Source organism: Odontesthes bonariensis, chromosome 10 (assembly GCF_027942865.1).
Source record: "Odontesthes bonariensis isolate fOdoBon6 chromosome 10, fOdoBon6.hap1, whole genome shotgun sequence".
Lineage (NCBI taxonomy): Eukaryota > Metazoa > Chordata > Actinopteri > Atheriniformes > Atherinopsidae > Odontesthes > Odontesthes bonariensis.
This window is the reverse complement of record NC_134515.1, coordinates 3,042,930-3,067,296: the sequence shown is the minus strand read 5'-3', so window position 1 is coordinate 3,067,296 and position 24,367 is coordinate 3,042,930. Positions and strand designations below refer to the sequence as shown.

The window sequence follows — 24,367 nt, the reverse complement described above, 5'->3', positions numbered from 1 at the left end:
TCCATTCCTCCTGCTGAAGCTTTCCAATGATCTCACTGTTTCTTAGTTAAAATGAGATGTCCAGCTCATGTTTTGTGTCTCAGTGACAGAAAGTTTCCTCCATGTTGTGTTTGGACAGAAAATGTTGGGATAAAACTGTTGATGCTTTATCTTTTCTGCAGCTCTGCAGGCTGGAAACAGCAGCTCTGTTAACGGACTGGAACATTTCTATAAAGTCATTGGAGAGGACATCACAATCACATGCACCTTTGGTTTATCGAGAACATGGAAGTCGTTCTGCAGGGAAAACTGTGAAGGAGAAAACAAACTCATTCTAACTGATCAAACCACAGCTCAAAACGGACGATACAGGATTGATTATAACTATGAAACTTCTGTTTTTTCTGTGAGCATCGAACATCTGACCACGTCTGACTCAGGACGGTACCGGTGTGGTTTGGGCAGATCTTCATCACTATCTTCATTCAGAGACTTTAAACTTGTTGTTGCAGACGGTGAGTTTCTATTCAAGCTGCAGAAAAGCGTCGGTTCTCACTGACAGCTGCTGATGTTTTAAACAACCTGATATTTTCTGCTTCATATCATATCAAAGTGCTCAAAGTGATAAATGCTCGTTTCATGTTGAGGAAAAAGTGTAAGTATTGAGCTGTTCTTCTCCTCTTTACCTGCCATCACATCCTTGGATGAACTGATTGTTGTATTTAAATGACACAGAGGTCAGTCCAATACTCTGCAGAGGGGGACATTATGAAGCAGCGACTCTTTAAAGATCCACTTCCTGTCGCTGCTGGATGAGCTGTTAGAGCCACAGACTGATAGAACCGTGTGATACTGATTAAAGGGACAGTTCGCCTCTTTTGACATGAAGCTGTATGACATCCCATATCAGCAACATCATTTCTGAACATCTTCTTACCCCCTGCTGCGTCCTGTGAGCAGAGTTCCAGCCTCGTTTTGGTGTTGATGAAGGTAGTCCGGCTAGTTGGCTGGGGTTTAAAAAATAAAGCGTTTTGCTTCTCAGAACAATATGCGTTCAACAGAGTAATACATTTGCATCAGAAAATGGTTCTCCAGGAAAAAGTCAGACCTCACAATCTCTTGGCCCTATTTTCTCTCCCTTCGTATCACTGCCTGCTGTGCAGACCGAAGTGCAGACCGAGCAGTCCCCTGCTTCCGAGCAGCAAACACCGTAACAGGCGCGGCTGTCGGCAGGCGGCAGCAGGCAGTGATACGAAGGGAGAGAAAATAGGGCCAAGCGATTGTGAGGTCTGACTTTTTCCTGGAGAACCATTTTGTGATGCAAATGTATTACTCTGTTGAACGCATATTGTTCTGAGAAGCAAAACGCTTTATTTTTTAAACCCCAGCCAACTAGCCGGACTACCTTCATCAACACCAAAACGAGGCTGGAACTCTGCTCACAGGACGCAGCAGGGGGTAAGAAGATGTTCATAAATGATGTTGCTGATATGGGATGTTACACAGCTTCATGTCAAAAGAGGCGAACTATCCCTTTAATGTGATCAGACTGCATCATCTTCAGCACAGAAAGTAACTCCTGCTTGTTTTCCTTCTTTAACAGCTCTGCTAAAAGGAACCCAGGAAGAAGCCTTCTATAGAGAAGCTGGAAGCTCTCTGACAGTCGGATGTTCCTTTAATGTCGGTGGAAGCACAAAGTCCTTCTGCAGAGGAGAATGTGAAGAAAAGATTCTTGTTCAGACAGATGGTGACAGAGCTCAAACAGGCAGATACAGTATTGGATATGAAGAAGGAACATATACAGGAGGAGTTCTGTATGTGACCATCACACAGCTGACCCCGTCTGACTCAGGACGGTACAGATGTCATCTGAAAAGAACTGTACTTACTGATGAATATACAGACTTTAGCATCAGGGTCACAGATGGTGAGTTTTTACTGAATCAAAATGCTCTGAATGTCTCTGGAAGATTAAAACATGTTTTATCATCAGTCACTGACAGCTGCTTGTAAACTACCTGATGTGCTGTTTAATACAACAATCCTGCTAATTGTATTTTCCACCAGCTGTAACGTCCATCTTTATTCCAATAACAATGAAACAAACTACAACAAGCATGTTTTTTTAGATTAAAAGATTTAAAGTACTATTTGATTATTTTCTCCCAAAATCAACTCAAGCAGCATTTACATTTGAAGCTCATTTAATTTCTTTTTATGTTTCATCTTGTTTTTGCTTTATTATAGTCTGTTTGTTTCCTTTGTGGCAGCTCCATCAGCTTCTACACCAACGACCACACAGAGTTTCAGCTCCAGATCAGGAAGCTCCGCCCCTTCAGCCTCCTCTGGAACAGCTGACCAGTCTGTACCGCCTCAGCATGAAGGAACAACATCTACAGGTACATCCACACACTGTCTGATAGATTAAAGCTTGTATTTGAATCAGTTTCTGTGTCCTACTGTAAGACTTTTGTTCACCATCAGCCAAAGATGGGTGTTTTTCTCAGACTTGCTTTCATGTCGATGAAGAACCTCCAACTCAAACCGAACCCGTAACTCAGTCTCTACGTGGCAAAGTAGACACACACTGCACAGGTCTCCTGAATACTGTTTATGTTGGATCTGAATTGGATTTTGATGTATGACGTGTTAACACAGCCATTTGTTATGTGGATATACAGTGTGTGCGTTCCCTCTGCAGCCATATAGCCTGTGATTAATTAGCTGATCCAGCAGGAGGCGTCAGAGTAAAACAACTTGTCAAACTTCTGCAGATGTGCGGCTGATTGTGGGTCTGACTGTGGCTGTCACAGTCATCCTGTTATCAGTGGCTCTGCTGGTGTTCTGCAGGAGAAGATCTTGTAAACCTCTGACAGGTGAGGCAACACATCACACTCACTCAGTGATACGAATAAAAATGAACTTTTTTAGCGGTGGTGTGAAAATGTGAACTCTTACATGTCTGTTAGTTGAATAAAAAGATCTGTTTGTGATTTTCTGTTTTATCTGATTTTCCTGATGAAATGTTACAAATACTGAAATTAAAGCAGATACTCAGAGCAGAGCAAAGACACCACATTAAATACATTTATTTTAAAACCTGTAAAATCTGACACAGTTGAAATAAAATAAAATAGAATAAAATTTATTTGTAGCACATTTCATGTACAAACAGTTCAAAGTGCTTCACATAAAATAAAAGCATTGCAGCAGGGAGTGGAAGAAGCATTAAAAATACATAAAAGAATATAAAGAGAAACAAATAAAATAATTTAAATGAATTTAAAAACAAGCAACAGTCCAGATAAGTTCAAAGATATCGTGCAGATTTCATGCATAGACACATGAGAACAGAAATGTTTTTAACCTGGATTTAAAAATGTCTCCATTTGGTGAAAGTTTAATCTCCACTGGCAGTTTGTTCCACTTGTTTGCAGCATAACAGCTAAATGCTGCTTCTCCATTAGAAAAAACCTAAAGATTTCTTTTCCGACGGGCTCACCACCCGTGGGAGGGGCCAAGGGGGTCGGTTGCAGTGTGACTTGGGTGGCAGCCGAAGGCGGAGACCTTGGCGGTCTGATCCTCGGCTGCTGAAGCTGGCTCTTGGGACGTGGAGCGTCACCTCTCTGTTGGGGAAGGAGCCTGAGCTCGTGTGCGAGGCTGAGAGGTTCCGGCTACATTTAGTCGGACTCACCTCGACGCACGGCTTGGGCTCCTTTAGAATCTCTTTCACTCTGGAGTTGCCCATGGTGCTCCCGTACATTGGGGTTTACCCCGGTGGACGAGAGGGTAGCCTCCCTCCACCTTAGGGTGGGGGGACGGGTCCTAACTGTTGTTTGATGCGTAAGCACAAACAGCAGATCAGAGTACCCACACTTTTTGGAGTCCCTGGAGGAGGCACAGGAGAGTCATCCTGCAGGAAACTCCCTCGTTCTGCTGGGGGACTTCAAAGTTCACGTGGGCAATGACAGTAGCCGCTTTCGGACAGAGCAGTTCTAAGAACGCCGTTCTAAGAACTGTCCTTCTCCAGGGGAACTGTTTCATTTTGCATTTGCACATGAGTCGGACCTGATAGGGACTGAAGCCTGATTTATACTCGGAAACCAGGTCGTCTGCGTGTGTGTCGCAGTTAACGCAGACATGCCCCCCCCCTACGCAGACACTCTGGTGCACCTCCCCAAAATTGTAACTCACCGCAGACAGTGCCGCAGACATCGCCGCAGGGAGGAGAGAAAGGAGGCCTCTGATTGGTCAACTCTACATCCGCTCTACACTATGCGTATTTCCGGTTTGCTAACCGGCTGACGCTAACCGTGCTAACCGTGACGATTCTTTCCCTCTCTGCCAGCTCCAGTAGTAGCAATATTTCTTCTATTTCTAGATCGATCAGCTGCATCTCAATCAAAATGCGCATTCGTCCAGTCGCCATTGTTGTTGAATGACCTCCGTAACCGTAACACCCACAATCCTAGCTTGTTCGTGATTGTCCCTCTTGCGTTGTGGCGTGGGATTAACATAGCGCAGACAGCGCTTCAAGGCATAAATCAAAAATAACTGCGTCGTGTCTGCGACAAGCTCACTGCGACACACTGCTGCGAGAGTATACACGAGCCTTGATACGGCGCAGCCGTCTGCGACAGCGACGTGTTACTTTAGCGCCACATTCAACAACAAAACAGAACAAAACAAAACCCGGTAAAAGTAAGGAGAGAAGAAAAAAACACCACCAAGAAGATAACATGGAGAGCGGGGAGGCCACCGTGTTCATGGTCTGCATGATGGTGATATTAATCATGGACGATCACATCGGGCGTCTAACATGGAGGCTGGAAGAGCTCACAGAGAGAGTCAGGAGACGAAGGATGGAGCGCAGGCCGTACTTCTTGGTTTCATGAAGGAAGGAGAGCAGAGCGCCGCAGACAAAGGAGACCACGTGGAGGTTTAACTTATTAAACACGCCAAGGTTGTGTCCGTGTCGTATGAGGAAACATTTCAGCCTGAAAACATGATGAGGGGCGGAGCTACCGACCACCAAGGGGCGGAGCTACCGACCACCAAGGGGCGGAGCTACCAACCACCAAGGGGCGGGGCTACCGACAACCAAACACCTCCGTCAGATGTGTTCCTATAGAACCCAGAACAGACCCAGCTGAGGAGAAGGAGCTGAAATGGTTCCAAGAACTGAAGGCGATGGTCCCGAGTATGTCCAAATGTGGGAGAAAACGGCCCCGTGGATTAAAAGAAGGAACTGCAGAAGGTTCCTACAGTCCGAATGCGGCTAGTGAGACCTGGAAGGGCGTGATTGGGAGGAACGGCCCCCCCGATCTGAATCAGAGTGGTGTTCTGTTGTTGGACTTCTGTGCTCGTCATGGACTGTCCATAACGAGCACCATGTTCAGGCATAAGGGTGTCCACATGTGCACATGACACCAGCACACTTTGATCGACTTTGTGGTTGTATCGTCGGACTTGCGGCCGTATGTCCTGGACACTCGGGTGAAGAGAGGGGCGGAGCTGTCAACTGATCACCACCTGGTGGTGAGTTGGCTCCGCTGGTGGGGGAGGAAGCCGGTCAGACCTGGTAGGCACAAACGTACTGTGAGGGTCTGCTGGGAACGTCTGGGAAATTTCCCTGTCAGAATGAGCTTTAACTCCCACCTCTGGGAGAGCTTCAACCGTGTCCCGGGGGAGGTGGGGGACATTGAGTCCAAATGGGCCATGTTCCATGCCTCCATTGTTGAGGTGGCTGACTGGAGTTGTGGCTGTAAGGTGGTCGGTGCCTGATGTGGCGTTAACCTACCAAACCTGCTGATGGACACCGGCGGTGAGGGAAGCCGTCAAGCCAAAGCTGGAGTCCTATCTGGCCTATTTGGCCAGTGGGACTCTGGAAGCAAGCGGAATGCAGCCTCGAGGGGTTTCTGAGGCAAAAACCTGGGGGTCGGAGAAGTTCGGTGAGGCCATGGAGAATGACTTCCGGATGACCTTAAAGAGATTCTGGTCCACCAGGGGGGTGCACTGTCAACACCGTGTATGGTTGGGATGGGGCTCTGCTGTTCTCAACTAGGGACGTTGTGAGTCGGTGGGGGGAATACTTTGAGGACCTCCTCAATCCCACCGACACGCCTTACGATGAGGAAGCAGAGTCGGGCAGCTCGGATGTGGGGCCTCCCATTTCAGGGGCTGAGGTTGCCGAGGTGGTAAAAAAGCTCCTCGGTGGCCCCGGAGGTGGATGAGGTCCGCCTGGAGTTCCTCAAGGCTCTGGATTTTGTAGGGCTGTTATTGACTGTTTTATAATTGGCTGTTTTATCATTGGCTGGTTTATCATTAGCTGTTTTATCATTGGCTGTTTATTAATTGGCTGTTTTCTTGTCACTTCATCTTAGAAACACTGATCTTTCAGCCTCATGTGCACATTGAATGATTCCTCATTATAACACAGAGAAATACTTTTTTTTTTCCCCACAGGTTTGAGGACTAGAAGAAAGTCAGACAATTCTAACATGGAGGTGAATGTTTTTTAATTCTTTGTTGAACAATTGCTCATGTAAAATTGAAATAAATCAGTCAAGCTGAGATGGAACAGTTTGCAGAGTTCTCCAAAAATCACAAAGAAAGAAGGTGAATTCAGATTTGTATGTGAAAAGTGACACAAAACTGTTGACTGAGAGGTTCAGAGTGGAGCGCTGTGAGGATTTCCCATCACAGAGTAGCTGCCTGAAAGTGCTTTTTATGATGCATTTCATTTGAGGAAAATACATGTTTGCTCTTCAGAACGTCACCTATGAGAACTGCACTCCACCTACATGTGAGGACTCCACCTACCAGAGCCTCGATCCTGCCAGCAGGGACCAGAACCAGGTCTACTCCACACTCACAGAACACCTATGAGACTGTGGATTCAGAGCTGGATTCTGTTTCTGTGGGTCTGTTTCTGCTGCAACCTGAAGAAAACTGCATTCAAAGGCTGAAATCCACTCAGAAAACTCACAAGCAAAAAATGGGACTCTGTTGTGGATTTCCATTTGTTTCAGCCTCACGTGCTTTTAAACTGAAGATGTAAGTACTGAAGATGATCTGTGTCTGGTTTCTACAGCTTTTCTTTTTCTTTTAAAGGATCTAAAGATTAAATCTCAAACTCCAGCTGATGATCTACAGATAGACCCGATAAGAACAGCGATTTGTTGATCAGTGATAAACCTTTTGGGAAAATAGATCCCAACCATGTGTGATGGTCTGTCTCCACTCTTCTTTTCGTTTCATTTGTTTAATCTCTGTCATTAATGATGGGTTTCACTGATACTTCCTGTTTTACTTTGAAAGGGTTGTAGTTTTTGCATTTCTGGTAGCTCTTCTTCCTGTTTGTTTTCTGCCGCACCTGTGTTCAGTTACCCCCTGACCTGGTCAGCCTCTCTGGTACTGCCCTCCAATGGTTCGGTTCTTATCTCACAGATAGAAAATTCCTCCTAAGTTTGGACACATGTTCCTCAAGGATCCATGAAATTAAATGTGGTGTGCCCCAGGGCTCTATTTTAGGCCCTATACTTTTTAACTTGTACATGCTCCCACTCGGAAATGTGCCCAGGAGGCATGGTATCAATTTCCACCGCTATGCAGATGACACACAGCTCTACATACCCATGTCTCCTGATGACACTGGGCCAATTGCTGCCCTTTTTAAATGTGTCTTAGGCATCAGTTCCTGGATGGCAGAAAACGTCTTACAGCTCAACCAGGACAAGACTGAGGTTTTAATTATCTATTCTAAGGCTTTTTCTGTTAGCTGTTTCCTGTTGTTATTTTATCCATTTCTTTATTTGATGTTCTTAGCCTTTGTAGTTTTATGCTTTTATTCCATATTCCCAGTGTTTCCTCGGTGGGGGCTGTGATCGGCTCTGGCTGGGATGCCTCTGACTCGTGGTGAACATCGGCTTGGCCAGGTGGGGGGTCTGCGGCAGTGCTCCACTGCTGTGGGCCCCTCGCTGGCCTTGAGCTCGGTGTGCAACGGGGTGGAGGCGTCCTGGTTGTGGGCCGTGAGCAGCACCCAGTGCAGATGGCTTCCTGTGATGGTGTTTCCTGAGCTGGCTCCTCTGTATTCAGCCGCACGTTTCTAAGTTTATTTTATTTGTGTGTATGTGCTGGGGTGGGGATGGGGGCTGCTTTTAAACATGTATAGCAATTTGTGCTACGTTTTTAACGTCTGAAAAGTGCTTTATAAATAAAGTTTGATTGATTGATCAGCTGTAAATGCTCCCTGCTTTTCAACCGGCCTATCAGCAGAAAGGATATTCATTCAAGGTAAACACAAGAAACTTGTGCTAAAGGAAAAAAAAAGAAAAATGGACCAGACTCAGTGAATAATTCCCTATAATCCCTATAATATAGACCAGTGAGCAGTGCTGACCAACATATCATTGGGGTCATCAGGTGGGAACCTCCTTTCATCAGTATTTCGTCTAGTTGGGCCCACGACATCTCCAGGAGGCTAGACAGTGGCTGTGTTTGAAACCGCCTACTACATACTACATACTTGAAAACGGCATACTCATCGATCAGACAGTATGCAGAGCGTTTACACACAGTGCACTTCACTCCTGCCCGAGCCGAAATCAGCCGGCCTAAAAAGCTGATTTCGCTTAACCCTCTAGACCCCATAGCGGCCGCCGCAGGCCGGCATGAAAATACACGTCTTACTACGGGAAAATGATGTTGCTGAACTGTAACTACACACTTCACTAGTTCACAACAGCTTAATGAACAGATTGTTGTATTAAAATATATATGTTTGTATTCAATTATTTCGAGATATTGTCATGTTTTTGAGGGATTTCTCTTGGCCGCAGTTGAGACTGATATGAGAGCGGAGGTTCTGCGTTTGGGCGCAGCTTCACTAGCCGGCTAATTGTGCTATCTACTGTAGTTATGTTTGATATTAGTTCGCAGTGTGCCAAGTATTACTTTGTAGCTACCAGCTTCGTTCATTATCACTCGATTACCTCAGCCACTCAATTCAAGAAAATCAAGATCAAGAAAATGACAGCTCCGAAAAGACCGCGGATGTTTACCTGGCAATTTGCACCGGTTCGCAATTGTCCGACTCGGATTTCAGTGACACGAACGTAAGTTGTAAATGTGATTTAGATAGATATACACCCTAAATTTGAGACGTAGTGGCCTGTCACCTACAGCCGTTTTGATTAGCCATGCTAACTCCAGCTGATTTATCGTTAGTTATTTGCGAGCTTGCCGGTCAGTATCCTTCAACAGAGCATACTACAGACTACACCTACACCACGCTACACCTAAACTAAGAGATAATAAAGCAAAGATGATGATGATCATTACCTTATCTGTTGGTTACCATTGAAGATCCCGAAATAGTAGTAATAATTTACAAATCCAAGTCCTTCCTTATTGTAGCGATGTAATCCAGTGACAGTGCTAGCAAGAGCAACTCGAAACGCTGAACTCCGGAGAGGAAATGTCTAACGAAACTGTAGATTTTTTTTTAAAGTCTAACTCCTTGTTTGCTACTGGTAATCTAACTACCTGCCTGGTATAAGTAGCCTACACATATTTCCCGGTTTATGTAGGCGCCTATCAACAAACATTTCAAGTGATGTCGTGCCTGATTATAATGCGAGAATTTCAAACCGGACCTGTCACCATCATTCGTCCACCAAGTGATAGCCCCAGCATTTAGGTTGCCAGAGTTAGACTACGATCAACTCGATCTTATAAATGTAATTGTGCAAACGTATTTGAAATACTTAATACATTTTGTGGAAAATTGTTTGTGGTAGTCTTGTCATGGTACTGTAGTGAAGTTCTGAAGTGGGCCCAAACTTTTTTTCTCTGAGGAAGGTTACCAAATAGCTGCCCCTATTTCTCTGCATTATAGCCTATCGTCTATTATAATAATAATAACAATAATAACTTCGTTTTATATAGCGCTTTTCAAGATACCCAAGGTCGCTTTACATTACATGTAGGCATGTGTGTAAATGTGTGTGTGTGTGTGTGTGTGTGTGTGTGTGTGTGTGTGTGTGTGTGTATGGCAGGGGGTGAGGGGGGAAATTACACTGAATTTCAATAAAAACAAATTTCATTACATTCACTTTACTCTCATTTTATTATTACTGAGGTCGTTCAGAATCACCTGAGATGTTGATATGTTATGCAAAATAATACTTAAATATGCCTACAGTACTATAACTATCCATTTCAAGTTAAAAAGAGGAGTGAATATTTGTTAAGTCTCAAAATATCCTTTTTGATACAGTTCAATGGTCGTCTATGGAATACATGAATGAATAATTCCTAAAGGATCACATATCATTTAAAAGAGCCATTTCCAATCTTTAAATAGAAAGAAACTTACAATGAACACTTGTCATTAGTTTTCAAGTTATTCTTGGTTATTTGAAATGTTTCTCAAATTGCCCATTTCTTTCGGAATTCTCAGGAATCTGGAGCATTGTTGTAAAATTCTGTTGGGGTCTAGAGGGTTAAGCAATAAACTCTGTAAATATATAACTTTAGCAACATTTGAAACATTTTCAGGCGAGAAAGTAGTCGTTTAGACCCCCAAGGTGTTGAAAATCTGACAAAATACCGGCTATTTACAATTTTGTTCCCACGAATTCGGCGCTACTAAAGCTAGCCGCAGTGAGCAACGCACTTCCGGTTATGCCGTTTTGACTGCTCTCGTCCCGTTAACGGAATTTGACCGTTCAAATGGCGATGGGCGACATCACGTTACGTTGCATTTTGGGTAGTTTGAGTGTGACAAGTAACCTCATGATGAATACTCAACATTTCGGCGAATCTAGTATGCATCTAGTATACATCCGGGAACTTAAAAAAGTATGACTAGTAGGAATAGTAGGAGAAGTAGGCGGTTTCGAACACAGCCAGTGATCACGTCCCAGAGTCACCCCCCTAATGCCAGCCATCACTGCTCCTCCCCTGCTGGGCCCCCAGCTGCTATTGCTTCTTCCAATCCAAATCCACTGACTGGACTTTACTGCCTCATCTGACACTTCCTTCACTATTTTCCTCACACTCTGTCCACTTACACCCAGCTCCCTCAGCAATGAGACAACAGATTTTGCAACAAATCCTCTACATCCTACTTCCATGAAGCGATGTTTCTGTGATGTTGCATTGACTTTGCTAGTGATGTTACCTCCAACACCGAAGCTTCGAAGCACGCTTCAAACTCGACAGGGTAGTTATAGTGAAGCCGTGGGCCGGAGTTTGCTTCATGTGACGTCACTGATGACGTTCGAACAACTTCACTGCTTCATTCAGACCGAGTCAGCTGACTGCTTCGAGTTGGTGGGCGGAGCCTTGAACGTTTGCCGTGATTCAGTGTATTCAAGATGGCCGAAGCCCCGGTTCATGTCCCCGTTCTACACGTATTATACGTTACGAACGGCTCTCGTTTTTTGATATTCACTCCCAAAGAAAATATGAATGACAAACCAAAGATTTTCACATTGTTTTTAAATTATTAGTATTTTTTCATGGGTAAAATCAAAATTTAATGAGGTACTAAAAACACATATGTACAAGACACATAAATACATAAGTGTTATTATATTGTTATTATATACACAAGAGATGCATCACATTCGCAGGGCTTCATTTGGTGCAACAATCGTTTCTGCCAGTAGATGTCAGCCAAGGGAATTGAATGAAGCTTCGGGTAGTGAACCACTTTATGACACAATGGTTCAAAATGATTCAGAGCTTCAAAAAGTCTCATTTTACCATCACTCGACTTTGCACTGAAACTGACAGCTGCAGATTCAGCTAATATCCAGTAGGGGACAGCCTAATATAACAGCAGCCAATTTATTCTTCACAAGAAAGTTTTGTTGGACCAATCGAGTCCTGAGAAGTCATTGATTAGGTAAGAGTTTAACAAGTTAAAAGGGCTTTTGGAGCATTTATTTTTCACATTCATTATGTTCGTTGTCATGTGAAAGGTTATAATAAAGGTTGGTTAAAACATCCGTATGAAAGAGTTTGTGCTCATTCAAACATATTGTGATGAAGGGCTGAAATACTAACTGTTTTCACATTTCTTATCATGCACATTTCTTTTATTTCACATATAATAAACAATCGATATTGGCTAAGAGGCCAAATTATTATTTGTAACATCGGTATCGGCCCACAGTTTCACATGAAAACACTCCATCAGTTTCCTTTCTCCTCTACGACCCTCCTGCTCCTGGTTTTCCAACTCTTCCTCTGAGGTTTTCAGGACTTTTGACACCTGTATGTTTCTGCCTGCTGTGCGTGTTGGACCTGCATCTTGTGATAAACTTTCCCCTGTTTTGTGTCCCGTTGATGGGGTCAAACCTGCAGGTGTAATAAACAGCGAGCTGTGGCCTCTGTGGGGTCAGGAGGTTGAGTTCCTTCCTTCACATCGCCGGAAAACTGGCCGTCCGCCAGACCGCCTCCGGTTTCGAGCCCCTCCCTCCCACCCAGAGGTTTTTGGGTTGTCTGGGATCCATCCCTTGAGGGAGTTATCATGTTTTAGGTTATGTCATGTCTTAGTTTTTATGTTCATGTTTAGTTCTTAAGTTTTGCCATTGTTTTCCCCACAGTTTCTGTTTCCTCAGTCCCCATGTTCAGGTCATTAGTTCATTCACTTCACCTGTCGATTCTCTCAGCTGCATCCATTCACTCATCAGTTCCCTCAGTATTTAGTTTCCTGGTTTCTCACAGTCTGTGTGAATTCCTTTCACCATCACGACGCCAAGTTAAGTTAAGTTATACCAAGTTATACCAAGTTACACCAAGTTACACCAAGTTACACCAAGTTATACCAAGTTATACCAAGTTATACCAAGTTATACCAAGTTACACCAAGTTATACCAAGTTTGTTTTTTGTTTTTCTCCACAGTCTAGTTCTTGTCATCCGGCTCAGCCGCGATTTATGTTAACCTTGTTTTTTGAAAATAAATCAGTTTACTTTTTGAAAAGTCTGCATCCGTGTCCTTCCACGCCTCGCACTTCCACCCACCCTGACACAAGGTTAAATTGCACATATAAGAAAAATTGTTTCTTGCCAGACCTGAGCACCAAACCACTGATAAATATGCAGACAGTGGAACAAAAAACAAAGTCTTATCAGCTGTGATATTTAACCCCCACAGAACAAACGTGATCAACAGTTTTTACGTAAAGTGACACATAAATGAGTCAGCAGCTGACGTACAGACTGATGGAGGGAGGAGGAGTGATGTGTTGTCGTGGTTACAGGAGGAAGTCCTTCAGTTAGGGAAGTGAAGAGCGAAGAGAGGCAGCAGGAAACCATCAGAGCCTCAACATGGGCGTCCATCACACTTTGTTCTGCTTCTTCTTGCTCTGTGAGTACATTTATTTTTATTTATTTCACTCTCAGTCTCACCGTACGTTTGTTCATATGATTAAACATCAGAACTGGAGTCATGTTGAGTGGTTTTAATGGATAAATTCACATTTTTAAACAGAAACCTCATATTTATTCATGTATTTTACTTGTGGAATTTATTTCTGATACGGAAACTGTTTTATTAGTTATCCCAGTCATTTCTTTGAGGCTCGTGTTAACAGTGAACAGATGGACCGTTTGACTTTGTGTTCGGACTTTAGTATTTGTTACTTCCTCAAAATAAGCTGCGAGTCATTCTGGTTGTTGAGCTCTCAGTGGTTTGCGTCTCACGTTCGAACCTTTAGTGTGTTCCATTCCTCCTGCTGAAGCTTTCCAATGATCTCACTGTTTCTTAGTTAAAATGAGATGTCCAGCTCATGTTTTGTGTCTCAGTGACAGAAAGTTTCCTCCATGTTGTGTTTGGACAGAAAATGTTGGGATAAAACTGTTGATGCTTTATCTTTTCTGCAGCTCTGCAGGCTGGAAACAGCAGCTCTGTTAACGGACTGGAACATTACTATGAAGTCATTGGAGAGGACATCACAATCACATGCACCTTTGGTTTATCGAGAACATGGAAGTCGTTCTGCAGGGAAAACTGTGAAGGAGAAAACAAACTCATTGTAACTGATCAAACCACAGCTCAAAACGGACGATACAGGATTGATTATAACTATGAAACTTCTGTTTTGTCTGTGAGCATCGAACATCTGACCATGTCTGACTCAGGACGGTACCGGTGTGGTTTGGGCAGATCTTCAACCCGATTTTCCAAAGGAGAGTTTAAACTCGTTGTTGCAGACGGTGAGTTTCTATTCAAGCTGCAGAAAAGCGTCGGTTCTCACTGACAGCTGCTGATGTTTTAAACAACCTGATATTTTCTGCTTCATATCATATCAAAGTGCTCAAAGTGATAAATGCTCGTTTCATGTTGAGGAAAAAGTGTAAGTATGGAGCTGTTGTTCTCCTCTTTACCTGCCATCACATCCTTGGATGAACTGATTGTTGTATTTAAATGACACAGAGGTCAGTCCAATACTCTGCAGAGGGGGACATTATGAAGCAGCGACTCTTTAAAGATCCACTTCCTGTTGCTGCTGGATGAGCTGTTAGAGCCACAGACTGATAGAACCGTGTGATACTGATTAAAGGGATAGTTCGCCTCTTTTGACATGAAGCTGTATGACATCCCATATCAGCAACATTTGCATCACAAAATCGTCAGCAGCAGGCAGTGATACGAAGGGAAAGAAAATAGGGCCAAGAGATTGTGAGGTCTGACTTTTTCCTAGAGAACCATTTTGTGATGCAAATGTATTACTCTGTTGAACGCATATTGTTTTGAGAAGCAAAACGCTTTATTTTTTAAACCCCAGCCAACTAGCCGGACTACCTTCATCAACACCAAAACGAGGCTGGAACTCTGCTCACAGGACGCAGCAGGGGGTAAGAAGATGTTCATAAATGATGTTGCTGATATGGGATGTTACACAGCTTCATGTCAAAAGAGGCGAACTGTCCCTTTAAAGTGATCAGACTGCATCATCTTCAGCACAGAAAGTAACTCCTGCTTGTTTTCCTTCTTTAACAGCTCTGCTAAAAGGAACCCAGGAAGAACCCTTCTATAGAGAAGCTGGAAGCTCTCTGACAGTCGGATGTTCCTTTAATGTCGGTGGAAGCACAAAGTCCTTCTGCAGAGGAGAATGTGAAGAAAAGATTCTTGTTCAGACAGATGGTGAGAGAGCTCAAAGAGACAGATACAGTATTGGATACGAAGAAGGAACATATACAGGAGGAGTTCTGTATGTGACCATCACACAGCTGACCCCGTCTGACTCAGGACGGTACAGATGTTATCTGAAAAGAACTGTACTTACTGATGGATATACAGACTTTAGCATCACGGTCACAGATGGTGAGTTTTTACTGAATCAAAATGCTCTGAATGTCTCTGGAAGATTAAAACATGTTTTATCATCAGTCACTGACAGCTGCTTGTAAACTACCTGATGTGCTGTTTAATACAACAATCCTGCTAATTGTATTTTCCACCAGCTGTAACGTCCATCTTTATTCCAATAACAATGAAACAAACTACAACAAGCATGTTTTTTAAAATTAAAAGATTTAAAGTTTAGATTAAAAGTACTATTTGATTATTTTCTCACAAAATCAACTCAAGCAGCATTTAAATTTAAGGCTCATTTCATTGTTGTTTTTGCTTTATTATAGTCTGTTTGTTTCCTTTGTGGCAGCTCCATCAGCTTCTACACCAACGACCACACAGAGTTTCAGCTCCAGATCAGGAAGCTCCGCCCCTTCAGCCTCCTCTGGAACAGCTGACCAGTCTGTACCGCCTCAGCATGAAGGAACAACATCTACAGGTACATCCACACGCTGTCTGATAGATTAAAGCTTGTATAAAATCAGTTTATATCCTCAATCTGAATCATGATGGTAACTCATCTGTAGATTGAGGCTCCTGTCGTGGGATCTGACAATATCAGCCAGATGAGTCTTTTCCACAGTCGTGGGATCTTGTTTATAAAGGGATGCTTGTGTGTCCTGATGGACCTCATCATCAAAGAGCTTTGTACTCATAATGAATACCATAATCCCCAATGTTGTAATCTTCTATGTTCTTCTAAAACTTCTGCAGATGTGCTGCTGATTGTGGGTCTGACTCTGGTCTTCGCAGTCGTCCTGTTATTGGTGGCTCTGCTGGTGTTCTGCAGGAGAAGATCTTCTAAACCTCTGAAAGGTGAAGCATCAGGACACAGATTCATACCCGACCCAATTCGGAACCCAGATATTCCCCTCCTGAGCAACACTGTCCAGCTCCTCGGGGTCCTGTGACATTTCTAGGCCGGAAGGGATGCATAAGCCCTCCAACGGGTTCTGGATCTGCCCCGGGGCTTCATCCCAACTAGACTTGCCCTGAAAACCTCCAAAGGAAGGAAATCAGGGGGCAGCCCTGGTTTGATGCACGAACCACGATGTGGAGGAGCAGCGGCTCTACTTCGAGCTCCTCCCCCTGGATGGTTTAGCCCCTCCCCCTATCTCTAAGGCTGAGCCCCGCCCCCCTCTGAAGGAAACTCATTTCAGCCGCTTGTATCCTCGACCTCATTCTTTGGGTCTCTACCCAGATCTGTGCCCACAGGTGAGGGTTGGAACAAAGATGGAGCAGTAACCTGAAAGCTTCTCCTTCCGGCTCAGCTCCCTCTTCACCACAACGGACCGGAGCAGCGCCCTCATTACTGCTGACGGTGTCTGTCTGTCTGTGTGTAACTTCCCATCACTCGCAAACAAGATCCCGAGATACTTAAACTTTTTCACTTGAGGCAGGGACCCATCTCCAGGTCACTATGTCATTGCCCACATGGGCATTGAAGTCCACAGGAGAATGAAGGAATCTCTAGTATGCACCCCACCCAGGACACCACCTAAGGACTCCAATAAGGCTCAATAATCCGAACTTGTTCTGACTGTATCGGAGGATTCCCTCCTGCGATCTGTAGCTACAGGAAGGTGACCCTCTCACTCTGAGCTCCAACACTGAGTCGCTCAGCTGGGGGCTTGTGAGTATCCTCACACCTGCCGGACGCCTCTCTCTCTGGGCAACTCCAGAGTATGAGGGGGTCTAGTTGGACTGTGTGTGGAGGTGAGCCCAACTATACTATATCTATATATATATTGGGCTGCACGGTGGTGTGGTGGTTAGCACTGTTGCCTCACAGCAAGAAGGTTCCAGGTTCAACACCCAGCTGGGGCCTTTCTGTGTGGAGTTTGCATGTTCTCCCCGTGTATGCGTGGGTTCTCTCCGGGTACTCCGGCTTCCTCCCACTGTCCAAAAAATCATGCATGTTAGGTTGACCACCTGCTGGTGGTGGTCGGAGGGGCCGAAGGCGCCGGTGCATGGCAGCCTCGCCTCCGTCAGTGTGCCCCAGGGCAGCTGTGGCTACAATCCAGTAGTCTGCAGGTGTATAAGTTCAAGCACCTAGGCATGCAGACTGCAAACATCTGTGCAACAAGTCCAGTGATGAAACTTCCTCCCTGCTAAATATTCCACAGTCAGCTGTCAGTGGTGTTATAACAGAGCGGAATCGATTGGGAACGACAGCAGCTCAGCCAGGAAGTGGTCGGCCAGGTAAAATGACAGAGCGGGGCAGAGGATGCTGAAGGCTCATAGTGCACAGAGGTCGCCAACTTTCTGCAGAGTCGGTCGCTACAGACCTCCAACCTTCATGTGGCCTTCAGATTAGCTCAGGAACAGTGCGTAGAGAGCTTCATGGAATGGGTTTCCATGGCAACTGCATCCAAGCCATACATCACCAAGTGCAATGCAAAGCGTCGGATGCAGCGGTGTAAAGCACGCCGCCACCGGACTCTACAGCAGTGGAGACGTGTTCTCTGGAGGGACCAATCAGGCTTCTCCAACTGGCAATCTGATGGGGGAGTCTGGGTTTGGTGGTTGCCATGGGAACGGTGCTTGTCTGGCTGCATTGTGCCGAGCGTAAAGTTTGGTGGAGGGGGGATTATGGTGTGGGGTTGTTGTTCAGGAGCTGGGCTTGGCCCCTTAGTTCCAGTGAAAGGAACTCTGAATCCTTCAGCATAACAAGAGATTTTGGACCATTTCATGCTCCCAACTTTGTGGAAACAGTTCGGGGAAACAGTTTGGGGAAACAGTTTGTGGAAACAGTTTGGGGAAACAGTTTGGGGAAACAGTTTGGGGAAACAGTTTGTGGAAACAGTTTGGGGAAACAGTTTGTGGAAACAGTTTGGTGATGGCCCCTATCAGGTCCAACATGACTGCGCACCAGAGCACAAAGCAAGGTCCATAAAGCATGAGCCAGTTTGGTGTGGAAAAACCTGACTGGCCTGCACAGAGTCCTGACCTCAACCCGATAGAACACTTTTGGCAATATAGTGTACATCTAGTTGGTGCTGCTCCTCCTCCTGCTCCTCCGAGACAAATTTGCCTGGGTATACCCCCCCCTCCCCCCAACAACACAACTCTCAGGAATCAAGGGGGTACTCAAACTCCTCCACCCCGATGAGATACAGATTCTTTGGTGGAGAATCCTGTTATTAGCATTTGAAGCCATCCATCCATCCATTTTCTATACCCGCTGAATCTGTCAGTCAGGTCGCGGGGGGGCTGGAGCCTATCCCAGCAGTGCATTTGAAGCCTAAATCAATGAGAATATAGATTACTTTCTTTTTCTTTATCCCTTTTTTCCACAGATGTTTGTGGGGTAATAAAACCTGGACCAACAGTTTCTATAGTGTGTGAGAAACTTAGCCATGTTTTGGTTTCTCACAGTCTAGTTTTGTCATCCGGCTCAGCCGCACTTTGTTTTTACCTTGTTTGAATGAAAGCAATACTATGTAACATTTCTACCTTAAAATAACAGCTTGAAAAAAATTGTGCGGCTATAATGAGTTTTAATATTACGATCGGCCTGTCTCCTATGCCCTTCGGGGGTCTGAGTTGGAATAACTGCGCTATGTAACTTTGCTGGAGCGGCCCGGGAGCTGAGCAGAAGTACTTCGACTTGCTTTCTGGCACACCTACCGCAAAAACAAATAGACCCCTCTCACGCTCCCAGGTATAAGGCTAAGCTAGCGAAACATTGTCAGTACGATCATCATGGCAGAGGCACCGAAGAAACAGAAGAAGACGTTGACTGATGAAGCAAGGAAGAGAAAGAGAGAGGCCGACAAAGCAAGAGACCGTAACCGTACATTACCTCCAAGCCTGTAGGGGGAGCTCCATAATGGGCTTTTTGAGGAGTTACATTGTATTGCTTTAATAAACCAAGTTTACTTTTTTTTTTAAAGTCTGCATCCATGTCCTTCCACGCCTCGCACCCACCTTTCCGACAAAATGTTAGACTCTGGCCAAGACTTATTTATGGAACTGTAGAAATTACAACAAGAGTCCTAAAATGACTTTGATGCTGAACAAAATTTTAAAAAGGTGGTTACTTTCAGGAAGTTTAAGAAACTAAAATGTGTTCGTGTCTTTCAGATCCTGGTGAGCAAACAGTGCACGACACCAACACTGAGGTGAGTTTGAGGAACTTAAGACACATTTTTAGTGTTTTTGAAGCTTCTTGAAATGATCACATGACTAATTCCTCTTTTGAATACCAATGAAATGTGTCAGGGTGAGAGAAAGGACAGACGGAGATCTCCTCCTGCAGAAATCTCCACAGTTTACTCTTGTGCCACGTTCGTCAAACCAACAGGAGCTGAAACCAGTGACGACTACAGCCTCGCCATGGCAGTCAGTCCTGAACACAAAGTAAGCAAACGGTGCAGCTTGAGCTGCATTCTGTAAAAAAAAAGATTTCTTCATCAGCTGTCAGCCATTTTATTCATGCAACAGTCAGTTTCCAGCCTGTTCTGATGCCCAGACGGTCAGATTCTGTCATTCCACCGAAGGTCCGGTCCTCTCAAACACGTGCACAACACACACGTGCACTTCTTCTCCATCCTACTTTAACTGTTCTGTGGAGGAGAGGCCACAGGACGGGCTCTAAGTGAGGATGCACAGCTGTTTCCTTTGTAAAAGTGTTTTTGGCTTCTGTATAAAACAGGAAGTGTCATTTTAATCCTGTGTTAAAAAGGAAATGTGTAGATCTTCACAAATACCTGGACGGGTGATTGCAGCTATTTTAACAACAAGCCTGAGCAATAAACTCCTTTTTATCAGCTAATATTTTAGTAGATATGAAAGTTAAATGATACACTTCTACATAATCTGATGCTGCATTCGATGACTTGTTTGCAACGACCCGACAGAACAACATGGTAAGCTCACAGTTTGTCCTTTTTCAGAGAAGCAGCTGGTGTGAAATGGACTAACATGTTGGTCAAACGGTGACTTCCTCTCCGGCAGTGTGCAGAGCAACAGAAGCACTTCCTTTTCTGTTATCACTTCTGCAGGTGGTCCGACCGCTGATGATGTAATCTCAGCTGAAACCGTGAGAAGACGCAGTTGTGCCGTCTCCACGAAAAACTTTAGCATTTTGGAAACATCAGCTGTAACTGAACCTAGAAAACTTCTGAAGAAATTTTGATTGCTGCCCGCCCTATCAACAAACCCTTTAGTTGAGTTGAAGCTGAGAGTCTCCTGTCACATATAAACTTTGAATGAGGTCTCTGTGATGTCGTATGGCGGAGTTATGAGGCCTCCAAAACAGGGCAGTTTTTGTCATTTTTGTCTCGTTAAGTGCTTTTCAATCGATTTTTCCATCCACATTTTTCCCATTTTGCCGGAATTCCTTTCGACTGAGAGCCAAACGTAATAGCTCACCGATCGAGGTCGTTGCGCATACAGCGATGGGCTTTTAATTTCGTTAGGACCATCGGTGCTAGACTAGTAGCGCACCGAAATTCATGACAAACGGAAATTCTAAAGTCCAAAGCAAACCCCAACAGTAAAACGTTTGGAAAGCTGTTTGAAATAGAGCAATGAGCAAACTCTCTCCCTGTGTCCTCTCCATGAGTCGGAGGACAAGGACCTAAGGTTCAGGAAAAGGAGGGTTTCACGTGACGTCACAGTGCTGCATCGCGAACGCACGAAATCCAGATGGATGTCAGGAAGTGAATTCTGCCCATACAACTGCAAGCAAGATGACCGTGTTTTGTGCTGTTTACGTCTGCTCCAACCGTTCTACCCGAGAAAAGGACAAAAGTTATTTTAGAATATCAAAGGTGGTCGTACACAAAGGTGAGAAATATAAAAAGCTAACAGAACAACGCCGTAAAAAATGGATTTTAAACCTCCGTCTGCAGTCGGGAGGAGCAGAGTCTGTTTACTCTCGTGTCTGCAGCGACCACTTCGTCAGAGGTATGTTAGCTAACTGCTAACTTTGTTTTTGTGGCTGTGTTTGTATAGCATTGGGGTGTTTTTAAATACTCATTTACTTAGTAATGATTATTAAGTTTACGGTAGTCTAATATGGGCTTCATTGTGACTTTTTAGGCGTCCGTAGCGCTTTGGGTGACGTTGAGTCGGTAGACTGGGCTCCGACGGTCAAGCTCGGTTATGAAACCACTAAGCCGAAATCCGAGGCATCTCTTCAACGAGAGCAAAGGATGATCTAATGTTCCATTCCCACTGATGCCCTCTGATTGTGGGTTGTCAGCTGGATGCTCGGCTGTCTGCATCAGACCCGGGCTCTCAGCTGTCTCAGCTGGAGATCCAACATAGCCACTGCACATGCCGACCGTGTTTGTTGGTCTTCCTTGAGCTTCATCCTTTAATAATCATTACTAAGTAAATGAGTATTTAACAACAACCCAATGCTATATAAACACAGCCACAAAAACAAAGTTAGCAGTTAGCTAACATACCTCTGACGAAGTGGTCGCTGCAGACACGAGAGTAAACAGACTCTGCTCCTCCCGACTGCAGACGGAGGTTTAAAATCCATTTTTTACGGCGTTGTTCTGTTAGCTTTTTATATTTCTCACCTTTGTGTACGACCACCTTTGGTATTCTAAAAAAACTTTTGTCCTTTTCTTGGGTAGAACGGTTGGAGCAGCCGTGAACAGCACAAAACACGGTCATCTTGCTTGCAGTTCTATGGGCAGAATTCACTTCCTGACAACCATCTGAAAACCGCGCCCCCTTACGACCACGTGACTGAAACCAAGCTATCAAGGTTTTAGCTCTTCAGATATGATATGAAGGCAAAGAGTCCTTCTGACTTACTTACATGCCGACCGTGGGACATTCAGACTTCCATAGCAAACATCACTGTGAAGCTTTTACTTATAAAGGCATCGAATCCTCTTGGTTAGGTTTAGGAAATGATGGCGGTTGGATTTAAAGGGATAGTTCGCCTATTTTGTCATGAAGCTGTGTAACATCCCATATCAGCAACATCATTTCTGAACATCTTCTTACCCCCTGCTGCGTCCTGTGAGCAGAGTTCCAGCCTCGTTTTGCTGTTGATGAAGGTAGTCCGGCTAGTTGGCTGGGGTTTAAAAAATAAAGTGTCTTGCTTCTCAAAACAATATGCGTTCAACAGAGTAATACATTTGCATCACAAAATGGTTCTCCAGGAAAAAGTCAGACCTCACAATCGCTTGGCCCTATTTTCTCTCCCTTCGTATCACTGCCTGCTGCCGCCTGCCGACAGCCGCGCCTGTTACGGTGTTTGCTGCTCGCTCTGCTCTTCGGTCTGCACAGCAGGCAGTGATACGAAGGGAGAGAAAATAAATAATACACTTTATTTTTAACCCCCCCCCGCCGCCGCCGCCGAGAAAAAAAATGGGACCCCCCGAAAATCTCGACATAGTTCGAAAACTGAGCAAAACGCTTTATTTTTTAAACCCCAGCCAACTAGCTGGACTACCTTCATCAACATAATCAGACACGTGACTCGCGGCTCAGTTTCTATCCTGTTTGACCTTTTTTTTTGTTTGTTTTTCTTTCCTCAGGCTGAAGCCAACTTGCATCAGCCCGTCTACGCAAAGGTGGATTTCTCCAACTCAAACTCTGACTCTCCTGTCAGAGCCTCCAGGGACATCTCGGATGATGTGGTGTACTCGGTGCCTCGGGTGGATGTGAGCTCCAGGGCTGGCCGAGATGTCGACGAGTCGCTGTACTCTAACGTGCGTTAGCTTCAGCGCAGCTGCTGCCACGTTAACTCTGTCACAGGCCAAACGGAAGCTGCTCTGAACCATGAAAAATAATCCAAAATGTACACATGCACAAGAGCTACTTTCACTTCTGCTTTTTTACATTTCACCTTCGTGAGTAATTTATTAAATGTTGAAGTTACTGTTAGCATTGTTGGGTTAACCTTTTAACCTTAGCAGTGAACCTGCAGAGTAATGCTGCTTTCAATGCACCTCAGAAATGAGAAGTCAGAGACTTTTGTTGTGTTTTTGTTTGGAGTTTGTCCTCTGGTTTCTGTCTCAGTGTTACTTCCTGTTTTATTTCAGAAGTACGCTTCCTTTGCGCTCTGCCAAATGACTGGGGTGTGTCTCAGTGGTAGCCATGATAAAAGCTGTTCAGATTCTCTAAAACGCTCAGGAAAGTGACCTCAGTGCCTGCTTTAGAACAAGAAACCATCAGACCCGTCCTTTATGAAAAGAGATACTTCTGTCCCTCAGTTTCAAGCAGACGCAACACAACAGAGATGCTTAATTATTTTTCATCCACTCGTACTATGATTCATGTAAATAAGTGTAGAGACGGGAGGGTGAGTGTAACATATCTTTTACATTTGTGGATTTTTCTTTACTTTCTTTACTATTAAAGTTTACTTTTGTTTTACGCCTGCCAGCCTCTTCTATGCTCCTCTGTTTACATCACATTACATTACATTACATTACATTACATTACGGTCATTCTGCAGACGCTTTTATCCAAAGAGACTTACAATAAGTGTGTTCCACATCGGTAGGCAAAAGAACTTCAGGTCACAAGAAATCATAAGTGCATTTCCTTCCAAAACCAAACAGCAAAGAGCATAACTAGTGCTAGAGTAAGTGCGGTAAGTTAGGTACCGAGACAAATGGGAAGACAATTTAGGAAACAAATAAGTGCGTAAGAAGCTGGGACGAAACAGGTGATGTCCTCAGAGGGCGGATCAGGGTAGTGTTTCCTGAAGAGGTGGGTTTTCAGCCTGCGGCCAAAGATGGGCAGCGACTCAGCTGTCCTGACATCAGTTGGAGATCGTTCCACCATCGGGACGCCAGAACAGAGAAAAGCCGGGACCGTGTGGATGGTGCGCAGGGACCGCTGAGTGAGGGGGCAGCCGGCCGCCTGGAGGCCGCAGAGCGAAGTGGTCGGGCGGGGGTGTAGGGCTGGACCACAGCCTGGAGGTATGAAGGAGCTGATCCTTCCACTGCCCTGTAGGCCAGCACCAGAGTCTGAAACTGGATGCTGCAGCTACAGGGAGCCAGTGTAGAGAGCGGAGAAGGGGAGTGGTATGGGA

The 24,367-nt window shown here is 44.7% G+C and overlaps 2 protein-coding genes across 2 annotated transcripts; both read left to right on the top strand.

The window, feature by feature from the left end:
* Positions 1 to 289: 289 nt before the first annotated feature.
* Positions 290 to 6,867, top strand: LOC142390085 (uncharacterized; the record flags this gene model as incomplete). The annotated part of the gene is made up of 6 exons (XM_075475454.1): positions 290 to 494; positions 1,583 to 1,835; positions 2,227 to 2,378; positions 2,754 to 2,855; positions 6,445 to 6,485; positions 6,751 to 6,867. Coding segments are annotated over 6 exons (870 nt in total), but the record flags the coding sequence as incomplete, so codon positions are not given.
* Positions 6,868 to 14,122: 7,255 nt separating this feature from the next.
* LOC142390084 (uncharacterized) lies at positions 14,123 to 23,749 on the top strand. The gene is made up of 7 exons (XM_075475453.1): positions 14,123 to 14,210; positions 14,998 to 15,321; positions 15,662 to 15,790; positions 16,066 to 16,167; positions 19,438 to 19,475; positions 19,576 to 19,713; positions 22,863 to 23,749. The coding sequence occupies exons 1-7, from the start codon at positions 14,123 to 14,125 to the stop codon at positions 23,043 to 23,045; spliced, it is 1,002 nt and encodes a 333-aa protein (XP_075331568.1). The 3' UTR covers positions 23,046 to 23,749.
* The last annotated feature ends 618 nt before the right edge of the window (positions 23,750 to 24,367 follow it).

Bases quoted from the DNA above. Each gene is read 5' to 3' on its own strand.
- LOC142390084 (XM_075475453.1), top strand. From the start codon at position 14,123: ATGTCTGACTCAGGACGGTACCGGTGTGGTTTGGGCAGATCTTCAACC. The intron at 15,322-15,661 runs GTGAGTTTTTAC...CCTTTGTGGCAG, and splicing joins TAGCATCACGGTCACAGATG to CTCCATCAGCTTCTACACCA. The intron at 15,791-16,065 runs GTACATCCACAC...AAACTTCTGCAG, and splicing joins TGAAGGAACAACATCTACAG to ATGTGCTGCTGATTGTGGGT.